A 14,175-nucleotide genomic window follows, 5' to 3' on the forward strand; every position below is an offset into this window, starting at 1 on the left:
GCATGTTCGCACTAGCCCAGCCCTTTGTATCCATTATTTTTAAACGTTCCTTCTTCTTTTCCCACTGAAACCTGACTTTCAGAGGAACATTAGCTGGATTCATTTACACCTAATGACTTTAATGCAGCAAATTATGAGTGTATGTTATGTGTGTGAATGTGAGTTTTGTCTAATTAACCATTCTAGCCATGAACACATGATGGATGTCCAGCCCATTATCATCAAGTGTGAGTGAATGGGTTCTTTCTGCAGTAATTACTTAATTGCTTCATGTCTTATTTAAGTCGTGTGCATGTGTACATACAGACTGATAGAGGGACGTTCTGCAATTTGCAAAATGTATTCCTGGTAAAAAACAGTGACGGAATAGAGAGAACTCTATATAATGATCCACTTGGTAATTAGAATTCGGGACGCATCCCCTTTGCGAAATGTCAGTAATGCTCACATTACAGGAAATTATTCTCTCACAATGGGTGAGCCATTTTGAAGTACATAAATAAACAGTAGGTTTGAAGGAACACTTACCTGGCTGCCTTCTTTCTGCCAGAACACGGCAGGCTGAGGGTTCCCCTTGGTCTCGCACGGGAACATCGCTGTACGACCCTGAGCCACGATCTGGTCACGCGGTCGGATCACAAACTGCGGTGGTGCTGAAGGAAAAAAACAAATACAGAAGGGTGAGGAATATAAAGAGACGATCGAACATGATCCAGAGGATTCATGCAACAGCTGTGGGTTTGCTGGTTAAGGTTCTGGGGTGTCGAGAAGCCATTCATCCAGGAAGGGAAGGAAGTGAAGTCAGGATGAATGACGGACAGTGTCCAAACATTAGCATCAGCAGTGAGGGTTAGTCATTACACTTGCTGTACTTTCATGCCTCGAACGATTTGGTACGTGAGAAGTGTGGGATGTGGTAGCTTAGAGGTTAAGGCATTGGATTTTGGATCTGAAGGTTGTGAGTTCAAATCCCAGTCACATTAAGCTGCCACTACTGGGCCCCTGAGCAAGGCCCTTAAACCTGTAGCTGCCCGGTTGTATGAATGATATCAAATGTAAGTTGCGTTGAATAAAAGCATCTGCCAAATGCTCCTGTCCTGAAATGTAAGTATGGGTTATGTTTGAATTCATCCTTTGTGATATTTTGGGAAAAGACTGGCACAGCATTTTTCCAGTATTACTGCATGTGTGCAAGAACGAGGAATATGTCATTATTTTCTGATGCTCATTTCGAAGTTTCTTTGACTAACCCGTAACGCTGTTGCCAAGAAAAATAAAAAAGCACGAGTTTTGGAAACCTGTCTGTGCTTATATGATTTCTGTTGCAACTGGAGTTAGCGAGCTCTCCTTCACCCAGACTCAACGCGCTACAACGGCTTGTATCTAAACAGTAGCCGACCAAGAAAGTCATTGTTCACTGTCTTCCTCCTTCCTTTCATAGCTCAGCTCAGAACACAGGTGAGATGGGTTTTTTCGTTTCCGTTCGGAAATTTCATTGGTCTAATGTTTTTTTTTTGTTTTTTTTATGCATTTGCTGTAAATAGGTAATTTGTTGTCCATCAGTTCTACTTTCCCTAAAGGTACTACAAATGTACACACAATAAGGACAAAGGTTGGAAGTCAGAACTCAAGATCTTCCACTGGAACTATATTTTAACTGAGCTGGCTTTTTGCACAGATTCATTATCATGCTGGAACCATTGTGCACCTTGAACTTTGTGGTAACAGTTTGTGGAAGAACCACAAGTATCCCAATACTTTTATCGAATGGCAAATGTTTGTACCCAAAGGTCGAATTATATTTAAACTATTAGGAAAAAAATGTATTATATGCTTATATTAAGATTGTTGTGGGAAAAAGGCTTTGCATTTTTCTCCTGTGTAAAGACACTCTAGGAAGCGCTTATTTTTAATGATCTCCTACTAAAGTTTAAAACACAGAACAAATAAAATGTTTATGGGGTTTAAAAGAGTGTGTCGAAGAAGAAGGTAAGTTATCCAGGTCCTTGGAAAAGACATGATTATGTTCACGTGACCATTATTCTAGAAGCACAGCCCCAACAGGCTTCGAATAAAGCTCGAGATAAAGACTGTGCGTTTTATGCGCAGAAGAAACATGTAAAGCTTCAGAAATCTCAACCCTTTTCTTCGGTGGTATTAACTGTGATATTCCCCATTAGATATTTTATACCTAGGGTTTTTCTTTCATTAAATCTACCAACAGGGGTTGAAAAAAATACAAGCCAAGGTCTCTCTTGTCTAAATCTCTCCACGGCACAGACCCTCAGCACTCCTCCTAAGCAAACTCTAATGAACCAATTAGACCTTTCATCCCCTTTTCTAACCTTCTCCTAACATCAACCTTATAGCACCATCACCGTTCAATGGTAGTCCTCCAGACTTCCCTTCAGACTCACTTTCTGTGCAAAGCACCACAGATGTCATGCTAATGAGAAGGTCAAGGTGTCAAAGAAGCTTGTTTTTTTTTTCCTCCTCGTTTCTCTTCAAAGGCAGGAAACGGCAGCAGGAGTTATTGTGGAGATAAAGTATTATCACCTGGCTGTCACACTCCCTAGAAGATCTGTGGTGTATTGCCATCAAAACGTTCCCAACATGAATTAGAGTTTAACTACCACCAGCTTTCTGTCTGATTCAAAGAGCAATCAAACAGAAACAAAAACGCAGCGAAGGGAGATAAAGACATTTTAGGTTCAGAATTTTTTCCTTCACTTGATGCTGAAAATGAATCCGTGTAGGTGAGAGACCATCCAATCCACCTTAACAGATGGAGCGGCAATTACTCGCAGGCTCTAGTTACCCAAAGCTATGATACCTCCCACAATGAACAGCATGGAGCCTCAGAGCAACAGGGCTACTCCATCTTAATTTCTAAAATGAGGCATTTTCACAGTCGTCACAGCTGCTAACAAACAAAAGGAGGCAGCGTTTGATAATGAAGAGTTCTGCTCGTCTCTGGTTGATACCTTTGTTTCGTTCGAGGTTTGTTTTCACACTACTTTCAATTAAACTAAATAAAACCCACTCAAAAAAATAAAAAAACATAGTTTAGTGGCAGTATAAATTGTAAGAATTCATCCTAGTATGGTTCAAACAGAGACGATGCAAAACAAATGATTTGAGGTTTATAAAAAAGAATGAGTTTTAAACATTTTCTGAGGTACTGATTCTCTCGAGCGTTTGAACACACCAGGAATCTCCTCAAGAGGGCTAAATTCTACATGTGAAAGTCTAACCGAGCAAAAAAGATTAGACCTGACAGAAGATTAGTAAAAAGCTAACTCTGATCCAAGAAGCACTTCTGTGAGTTTGGGTTGATGACAAGTCATTCCACTGAGCAGGAAGTGAACTGAACAACTGGTTAAATTTCCTGGCTTTGCTAATGAAACAGGATTCCCACTCATTAATAAACTGGAGGCTTGTTACATCCTGAAAGGAGAATTTCTGTTCTTTATATTATATTTCTTGACAGGACACAGCTGCACAAAACATCTGATTGTTTTAATTTTTTCAACCATACGCATCTACACAGCAGGAAATAAGAATAAATCATGTGATACCTGAGATTCCTGCACTGAACACAAACCTGATACAACTTTTCGTTCCAATTTTTTCCCAGCGAAACCGAAGAACGAATCTAACACTCAGAGTGATTAAAACAAACATAGGTCATAACCTTTGGCACCTACCCACTCCATTGTTTGACATTAGCATGAAAGACGGTTTGGATAATGTGTCCTGCTGTTTGATTAATCAATTTATTTCAAAATGACTCATTTTCTTTTCGACAATGAACTAAATGCACATTTAAATCAATTTTGGCAATCAAATGTTTACAAAAATATAAAATTGACCTCAATAAACTAATTAATAAGCTAATATTACATAATAAAGACATCATTTTAGCAAGTCCTACACATAACACATATCATAACCTTGTGCTCAGTACATCTTATCGCATTGTGCTTGTTAATATTATGAACAGCAGCTACGCTAATTCCTCTCCACTGCTTCTTTTTCTCCACTCATCCTGAGGTTGCACCAGTCGTGTCCCACCTCATGAAGATAATTAACCTTTAAAAAAGTAGATGCCGACCACACAAGCATCCCGAACCATAAAGACGTACCAGTGCCATTTGGATTCCACCTCATATAGAGTTTGGACACTGGACCTCTTTGAGTGTTAAAAGGCTTCGACATGGAGAAGCTGGTGTTGGATCTGTGATGATCTCAAATGTTGAGCTATTTTATGAGTTGCTCAGTAGCTCCTGGTTCCACAACGTCAACTGACTGTATAAGACTGTAGAAAGGACATTACTCATAATTTCACAATCTGGTGCTCATGTTAGTTCTCACTCTCCAGGGTTTTGTATTGTTTTAAGATTTATAATCACACTCTTGATATCACCCAAATGAGGATGGGTTCCCCTTATGAATCTGGTTCCTCTCAAGGTTCCTTCCTGATTATATCTAAGGGAGATTTTTTTTCTTGCCACAGTCGCCCCCAGGCTGCTCACCAGGGATAAATACACATCATTCACTTTACTTCTTAAATTCTGTAAAACTGCTTTGAGACAATGTCCGTTGTGAAAAGCGCTATAGAAATTAACTTGAACTTGAATATTTTTGTTCATTTGTGTTGCATTTGTGCTTTACTAAATGTGCTTGGTGACATATCCTAAATATATAACTTATACACTCGAGGCATGGCTGTTAAATGAAAGTAATCAATGCCACATATGGCTGGAAATCCCAGGTGTCCCAATACTTTTGTTGGTATAGTGTACTTTATAGCAGCTATAAAATAACTGGTCAATCCGTCACTGGGTTCTTTTTCCCACTCACTCTCAGTTAATTAGACAACTTGTTATTTTTTCGAGAACTTCTTTGTCCTGAAAAAATCGGAGTGTTACCTTTGACACTCGAAACTCCTTCCAAAAAAGTTTAATAAATGTATCCTAACAGAAAACTTCACCAGTCTATGCACGTATATGTTCATTATTAATGCAACATCTGCTGTGTATGTCACTGATAAGGTATTAGAATGAGCACATACATGTATATATATATATATATATATATATATATATATATATATATATATATATATATATATACTGTTCTCGAGTTTTATTCTAGTCAAGTTTATTTCTATAGCGCTTTTCACAACAGACATTGTCTCAAAGCAGCTTTACAGAAATCAACAGTGAAGGTGAATGGTGTGTATTTATCCCTGATGAGCTTCTCCATGCCAGAGCCTTTAAACACTCCAGAAGGTCCAATGTCGAAACTCCACACATGTAGTGGGATCCAATTGGCTTAAGTGGTTACTTAAGTAGAGAATGAATACCTTCTGACCAATCAGAATGCAGAATTCAACACTCATTTAATAAGAGGAATAGACTAAAACTAATGAGATTAATGGACTTTTCTAAAAAATCTACCAACCAAAAGGTTCCAGTACCTGTACCATGCAGTGGACAAAGATGTTTATATATAGGACTACTAAGTGTGGTTAGTCTAAGCATAGCTTCAAAGCGCACATTTGAGGATGTATGTAATTTATTAGTAATGATTAACCTTTTGAACTGGTTAGTAGCTCATGAAGAGGTTAGTTAGTTATAAAGAAGCTTGAACGTGTGCTATTTGGGGTCATTTTCTAAAAAGGACGAAAAGAAATAGAGGAAATTCATGCAATGTTGATACTCCTATGATGAGTACTTACCCACAGGGCGAACTGGAGACACGACAATGGTGGAGTGGACAAGACGAAAACCATAACACCAATATAGACAGACAAAACAAGAAGGAGAAACAAAATGGAGGGAGAACAACAAAAAATCAAACAAATTCGAAGTTAGACTGACCCATGTTGTGTCTGGAAAAAACTAACAAAAACAAAAACATACACATATAGGTCTTGATAGCAGGCAATGTTGACTCTGGCTTATTTTTTAAACAAACGTCTGTCTATGTGAATTCTTTTACTTTTATAAACAAATCAATATAAATCCATGTTGGCTCTAGCGCCTTCTAGTGGTGGGACCAGACATGACTTGCTATCTATTATGTTGCTCCTGATGATGATTATAGGGTTCCTGTAGAGGTGAGAGGGTCAAAAAAATGTTCTTAGTCTCGGCGCCAGACATTCTCCTCACATCATCTCATTATAGCGTGAGGTGAAAAGTCTGACACTCTTCAAAGCCGTGCTATCGAAGCTACGCGTCTGGCATTAATAACACACACACACAGACACACTCCCGGCTTTCAGAAAATAAGAAGCAAAACATGTACATCACTGACAGAGATACAGAGAGAAACTGAAAGGAGGAAGAGGAGGAGGCTGATGAAGAGAGGCTGACGGAGAGCCCTAGGTTGATGTTTAATGCAGAAGTAAAGCTGAGAGAGCCGAAGTTCAGGCTCAAGATTCTCCCAATACTCCTGCCTGTAGAGTTTAGCTCCAGCGAGCACATCAAACTGCATCTAAATCCTCGATTAAAAAGCCTGAAAATTGAAGGCGACCCCAGACATACATATACACACACACACACAGACACACTCCCGGCTTTCAGAAAATAAGAAGCAAAACATGTACATCACTGACAGAGATACAGAGAGAAACTGAAAGGAGGAAGAGGAGGAGGCTGATGAAGAGAGGCTGACGGAGAGCCCTAGGTTGATGTTTAATGCAGAAGTAAAGCTGAGAGAGCCGAAGTTCAGGCTCAAGATTCTCCCAATACTCCTGCCTGTAGAGTTTAGCTCCAGCGAGCACATCAAACTGCATCTAAATCCTCGATTAAAAAGCCTGAAAATTGAAGGCGACCCCCAGACATACATATACAAACACACACACACACACACACACACACACACACACACACACACACAGCCTCCTTCTTTCAGAGTCTCTTCCAGACCCCCTGTGAAGCTTTAAAGCTCTCCACGGAGCACCTAGGCAATTTGATTTAATGGGACGAGAAAGCAGTAGAGAGAAGGAGGGAGGGAGGTAAAGGGAAGCGATTACGGCAAAATGTTTTTATTAACCTCGCCCCGGCCTGGCTGTGCATCACGGGGTCGGTGTGCACCAGTAAACTGTGAAATGGCTTTGCTGGTTTTGGCCACGGTGGAGTCATGGAGACATTGTGTTTGTGTGTTTGTGTGGGTGTAAGTGGACGACGAGGGAGTAAATTCAGCTGGCCTTTCTCTATTCCAGCCATATAAATAAGAAAATAAATCACAGACAGTCCGGGATTTTCACTCAATTCCAGATATCACTTTCGCCAGGGTTCGTTTATGGACGTGTCAAAAATACTTAAGTGCTCACCGATCTCGCTGAGCGCGTGTTAAAACCATTGCATGGGTTTTAAAGAAGGTAAGGGCAAATTGTTTCACTTTATAGTTTGGTCCGATATACTTCCATATATATATTTTACTCAAAATATAAATAGGAATGCCTCCATAGCAGTTCATAAAATCATTTATTTAACAAAATATATTTAACCTAATTTTTTTAAGTATAATAATTAAACAAAAAAGACTTACTGAGTATTAATTGATAGTGCAAACAATCATAAAGAATTAATATACATACAAAATTCTTGAAGTTATTTCTTTTAAATCTATTTTATATTTTTTATTTTAATCAAACATATAATCCGTTCTTGTTTACACTTTTCCTTGCTTTCTATGTAAAAATGTACTTATTTATTTAGAAAATATGTTTTTGATGCTAAAACTGGTGCTACACTTTCCTTTTATGGTCAGCAGAGGTTTCCCTGTCCTGTGATTGGTTGCTTTCCTTATTTTCACTTTGATTGACCATAAAATATGTTTCTTCGTACGACTTTCCCAATCACCTGTATACACATTTCATTTTGCTCATTTCCCTTTGAATTTGATTAAGAATGAAAAAATGTTTTGTTTAATGTCGCTCAGATCCTTTAACGTCTGACTCACCTCTCACTGTGAGAGTCCCGGAGGCCTCCACTTTACCCACGCGGTTCTCTGCTACGCATGTGAAGGTTCCTTCATCAGTCGCCGATGCCTTCTTTATCCGCAGCACATACTCCTCTTTATCAAACCGGATATCATACCTGCAACACACACAGAGGGCAAACCAGCCTTCAAACCTCATTCATGTTTCTTTCACTTTATAATCAGCGAGGCCTGAGGTCTTGTAGATCCAGGGACACATTTATTTCCTTGTTTTACCCTCTGGTCAGCCGAAAAGTGTATACGCTGAACAAGAAAAGGTGATTGAATGAATCACTGATTGGTCCAATTCTTAGTCCAAGTCATGCCATGCTGAAATATGATGAAAGATTGTCTTTTAGCACAGCATGACTCCTACTCTGGATTAGACAACGTCCCTGTGCACAAAGCCAACTTAAAGATATGGTTCAAATGTTTTGGAGTGAAACTTCTAATGTGGCCTGCTAGACTTCTCACCTTACCTATATCAGTGCCTGAGTTTGTAGCTGAATGAGCACAAATCTTCACAAAATCTAGTGGACTAGCCTCCCAGAAATATTGAGGTTGAGAGGAGGTGGTAGCTCAGTAGGCATGGATCAGAAGGTCACAAGTTCAAGTTCCAGAACCAAAGCTGCTGGGCGCTTGAGCAAGGCCCCTAACCCTCAACTGCTCAGTTGGATAAGGGCGCCTTAATCCCTCAAATGTAAATTTATTATAACTGCCAATTGAGACTAAATGTGAAATGAAACGTCCAAAAAAAGTACATACCGATCTAAAGGTCAGGTGTCCGCAAACTTTTGTCCATTTAATGTATAAAAAATTAAAATTTTAAATGAATAAATACTTCATGAACGACCCAATCAGGAAGCCAAGAGTCACCCAAAGAGGTCATGGCAACATGGCTGCTTAGACCTTTAACAGTAAATCCAACCATGTTTACCTCAAGACTTCAGCTTTTACTTTAAAAGGATAACCACAGACAGATTATTCAGTTTAATCCACTTTTTTAACATTGACTGTACTGGTCGCTGTGTTTGTAAAGCCTGTGTCCGAAACCATAAACCGTGTAATCACTAAAACCCAGTTTTTGACGCTGTAGTAAAGTCCACCGCACCAACATCTGTCTGATTGTTAGGAACATTGAGGGTTTTTTCTTTTAGACGAGACAAAAACAAGACAAAACATCCCGGTATTGTTTGGAATCACAGAAGGGTTAACACATTCAACATCATCAAGAACAGAACGAAGTGTTCAAACAGCACTGTGTTATTTTTCTCCAGTCTTTTTTTTTTTCCTTTTTCACCAGCAACATAAGATGCTGGATCAATTATTCAGCAGTGACACACTGCAGAGACGAGGAGAAGGCTTTCAGCTAAAACCTGATGCTTTCAATATTTATGAGGCATCTGCTCCATTGTGTGTGTGTGTGTGTGTGTGCCATGTACCATGTGCCATGATGAAGTACCCAGGAAAGTTTTAATATCCCTGAAGAAACCAGATCTTGATTTTATATGAACACAAGCAAAAATACATGAATTAATTATAATTGGGGGAAAATTGAAAAGGATCAGAGAAGTAAAGTCCAGGTTTATAACAATGATAACAGTTATACGTTAACAGTGATTGACCTGAACTCTGGTTTGTGTGTGTGTGTTTTTTGGGGAAGGGGAGTGTGTTGGGGTGGAAGTGTATTTGACAGGTCTTGTATCTTGGCCTCGTACATTGCAGGAAAAAAATAATTGGCATCCTGTGTGTGTGTGTATGCATATAGGTGTGTGTATCAGAGTGTGTGTGTGTGTGCTGGTCTGACAGCCAGACAACAAACTGTCTTCAGTCTGTCATTCAACCCCAACAAAGCGCTGTTAGCAAATTTAAAGAGACTTAGGAGACCTGCCGGGGCTGAAGTGTTAAAAGTCTAATTAGGCTTTGTATAAGAACGACATGCTCTTACTGAGAGGGAAACGTGCTGTTCATGGAAAAGAAGAAAAAAAAGTCTACAGTCTTCTGAGACTATGGAACTACATAGAACAAATAAATGGAAAAAAAAATGGAACTGTAATGAATGTTTATTCGGTGCTGAGGATGAGGAGGAGTTCTTTTTTGAGTCTGGACTGAGAGTCTGAGAGTCTGAGAGGAGTCACCACTGGTTCACTCATTAGGCATAAAGACAATATCTAATGTTAAAGAGCTCTACTAATAAAAATGAATTGAAATGAAGTAAATATGTTTTTTTTGTTTTTTTTTTAAATAAATACATCTTTATTGGTCTTTTTTGGTCTGTGTCCATTGCATTTATCCATTTCTTGCTTAAAAAAATAAAGATTAAAAAAAAAATTAGATAGATAGATGATAGATAGATAGATAGATAGATAGATAGATAGATAGATAGATAGATAGATAGATAGATAGATAGATAGATAGATAGATAGATAGATAGATAGATAGATGATAGATAGATAGATAGATATACATTTATATAATACACATTTTTCTCTTTTTAGTCACTCTGAGTATGTGTGCTGGTACTTTCCTTCCAGCCTTAACTACTTTCCGATTTGTTTTCTTCATCAGCTCTGACTAGGTGCCATCATCTCATTCTCTATTTTCTCTGAAGGCTTTTCATAAAGTCCTCATTTGACACCAGTTTTGAACGGCGTCCAAAAGCATTTAAAGCGTTGAGGTTTGATTGTCTTTTTTTTTCATGTGGTTGATGTGGAGCGGAAGAGCAGTGCGTTATGTTTATGGAATGTTCTCTAACAGATAAAATAAACAGAGACATATCGAGTGTCCTGAGTGTGAAGCGCTCGGGGCAAAATCGAGGAAATGCAGTGAATACCGATGACAGTGTAATGACACGGGGAAACCCAGAGGAGCTGATAAGCACATGACACAAGCCTTTTTAAACATATTTATGTATATACATACACACACACTTTCACACACACACACACACACACACACACACACACACACATTTTATATATATATAGTATTGGGACACCTGACTTTTCCAGCCATATGTGTTTTTTCAAATTGTTTCTACTTTGTTGGAGGCACACAACAGTACATGACGTTTTTGGATGTGTTTTTTGCCTTCACTTGAACTGAGAAACACAAACCTGTTCCAGCATGACAATAACCTTGTGCACAAAGCCAGCTCCATGAAGATATGCTTTACATCTTAATGGTTTGCTATAGAGATCTGACCTCGACCCTATTAAACACCTTGTGTTTAGCCCTTTTGGCTAAATGAGACCGAATCTCCACAAGCACAACGAGTAAGAAAGAAAAGAATCATAATATCATATATCATATATAGGAGGGACACAAGCTGAGAATCCCAAAGAGAAACAAAAGCTTTCTCTGAAGCTCCAGAAGGTTTATGGGTCTTACAGTAAGTCATACTGTCCAGGGCCTCTGTATGTGTGTGTGATTGTGTGTGTGAGTGTGTGTTTGTGTGTGTGCGTGTGTGTCTGTGTGTCTGTGTGTGTGTGTGTGTGTGTGTGTGTGTGTGTGTGCCCATTATGGGCTGACCGACCCTCCTGACCCGCTGCTTTATCAGCATTCAGACACCTGACCCAACCCGACCAACCTCAATAGGTGTGTGTGTGTGTGTGTGTGTGTGTGTGTGTGTTTGTAATAGTTGACAGTGTTGTGCTGAGTCCCTAAATTTTATTCAGTGCTCAATGAAAAGCTAACCAACCATTAATAATTCTATTCTGTGATTCTATATATATAATTGTGTGTGTGTGTGTGTGTGTGTGTGTGTGTGTGTGTGTGTGTGTGTGTGTGTGTGTGTTTGCTATTTTTTATTTACACAAAACTGGTGGAATCCAATAACACAAATTAAATAGTCATGTGAATACATTCATATCTATCTATCTATCTATCTATCTATCTATCTATCTATCTATCTATCTATCTATCTATCTATCTATCTATCTATCTATCTATCTATCTATCTATCCATCCATCCATCCATCCATCCATCCATCCATCCATCCATCCATCCATCCATCCATCCATCCACCATCCATCCATCCATCCATCCATCCATCTAATTTGACTTGGACATTTTAGGTCTTTAAACGTAAAAAAGTAAGTGTTTTGTGTGATGATAAACTCCGTCCTTCACGTTTCCCTGGCCAGCGTTCCCCCTGCTCACTCTTATCCTCACTCTTATCCACACGTGTTGCATTGTAAGATTTGCTTTTCATTATGATTAACGTGTTTGAATGTGTTACACGTTATCGAGCTACAAGAAACAGGAAACGCTCGATGTATTCAAAAATTTCTTTTTCTTCTTCTTCATGTCTATAATTGCGTAACCTGAAGGTCGCTCACTTTCCCTGGCTGTCTGTCAAACAGCGTGTCTTTAAAGTCAGACGTTTAGATAAGAGCAAAGAGAGAGAGAGAGAGAGAGAGAGAGAGAGAGAGAGAGAGAGACATGAAAAAATAGTCAGAGAGAAAGAGAGATACAGCGGAATTATAATCTCCAGCAGTGGGGAGAGAGAGAGAGAGAGAGAGAGAGAGAGAGAGAGAGAGAGAGAGAGAGAGAGTACTCGTTCTTCCTCCACCGAGCCGGGCGATAATCATGAATGGCACAATAACGATTAATTGAATAATTTGATTGTCGTTGTTTTTCCTAAAACCTAATTAACTTCAACATGTACTTTAGAGAAACAAGAAAGTGTGATGCCTTCATTAATGTCAGACTTGGAGAGAAAAAAATGATAGAGTTTCTATTCATGACTAATTGCTGCGCATGTTCGAGCTGATAATGAAAATGCGCTGGCGTAATAACGGAAAATGAAGGTAAATAAACACGATTTGAGCACAGTGTGCTGAAGGTGCAGATACGACCCTCATAACTTACACCCGTTTATATATCACATTTAAACGGAAGTGTTTCTAATTTAACAATTTACAACTTCATGTTTGAATCCAAGTCATGCAATGTTTCAGCATATACACTTATATGGGACAAAAGTATTGGGACACTTAAGTTTTCCAACCGTATGTGGTTCTTCCTCAAACTGTTACCACAATATTGGTTGTACACAATTGTATAGAATGTGGTTGCGTTAAATTTCTCCTTTAATTGAACTAGGATACTCAAACTTTTACATATGGCATTTGGCAGATGCCCTTGCCCTTAATCTGACAACTGGGCAGTTGAATGCTAAGGGCCTTGCACAAGGGCCCAGCAGTGCCAGCTTGCTGGTGCTGGGATTTGAACATGTGACCTTCCGATCCAAAAAACCAATGCCTTAACCATAAAGCTATCTCTACCTTTTTTGCATGCCACATGTCTTTTCTCCATCCCATGTCTTCTTCCTCTCTTTTAATCCTCTCTTGTTTCATTAATGCCTTAATTCTGTCTTTCCTTTTTTCCATTCCACTTCCTCCTTCATCCATTTATCTTCCTTCCTTCCGTTTCTTATAAATCTTATGGTGAGGTGTCCACAAACCTTTGTCCATTTTGTTCATATCTATCTATCTATCTATCTATCTATCTATCTGTCTGTCTGTCTGTCTGTCTGTCTGTCTGTCTGTCTGTCTAAAAATATAGTATATATATATCACGTCTGTTTATCTGTCTGTATGTTTGTCTGTTTGTCTGTCTGCAAATATAGTTTAGTATCTATCCATCCATCCATCCATCCATCCATCCATCCATCCATCCATCCATCCATCCATTCATCGGCTTATTTATCCATCCATCTGGGATTTGAACTCATGACCCTCTGATCAGAAGTCTATTTACATTTTTTAGAAAGAATATCTACCCTCTGAAAAAAAAGATGTGCTTGAAGGACATTTCAAGACTTCTTGATTTCTCACCAGTTGCACCAGATTTCCAAAAGGGTGCGACAGCTTCACGTGCACATTTCCTGAAATTGTTTTCTTTTCCAATTTCTTCATACACCAGCTCAATATAATCCACTCTCCTCCATGCGCAACATGAAAACGGTGAGTGTGTACATAAATAGATCAGCTTTAGATCTCCTGAAGAGATCCTGTGGAGCAGTGACGGGTTTATGAGGACCTCAAAGAGTAGCTTAGCTTTAAAGACCTGGTCTTTATTTCTTCAGTTAAAGAAGCCTGGGGATTCAGGAAATACCAAACTCCTATGAACCTGAGCCAAAAGCTCACCTGTGCTGCTTGGCTGCAGCTCCTCTGTTC

At 39.0% G+C, this 14,175-nt stretch overlaps 1 protein-coding gene across 1 annotated transcript in view; it reads right to left on the reverse strand.

The window, feature by feature from the left end:
* Positions 1-14,175, reverse strand: part of robo2 (roundabout, axon guidance receptor, homolog 2 (Drosophila)) — a 509,120-nt gene that overhangs the window by 63,522 nt on the left and 431,423 nt on the right. Inside the window, 3 exon segments of the mRNA XM_046862541.1 lie at positions 529-653; positions 5,744-5,755; positions 7,975-8,111. Of these exon segments, the coding sequence (XP_046718497.1) occupies positions 529-653; positions 5,744-5,755; positions 7,975-8,111 (274 nt within the window).

Source organism: Silurus meridionalis, chromosome 12 (assembly GCF_014805685.1).
Source record: "Silurus meridionalis isolate SWU-2019-XX chromosome 12, ASM1480568v1, whole genome shotgun sequence".
NCBI lineage: Eukaryota > Metazoa > Chordata > Actinopteri > Siluriformes > Siluridae > Silurus > Silurus meridionalis.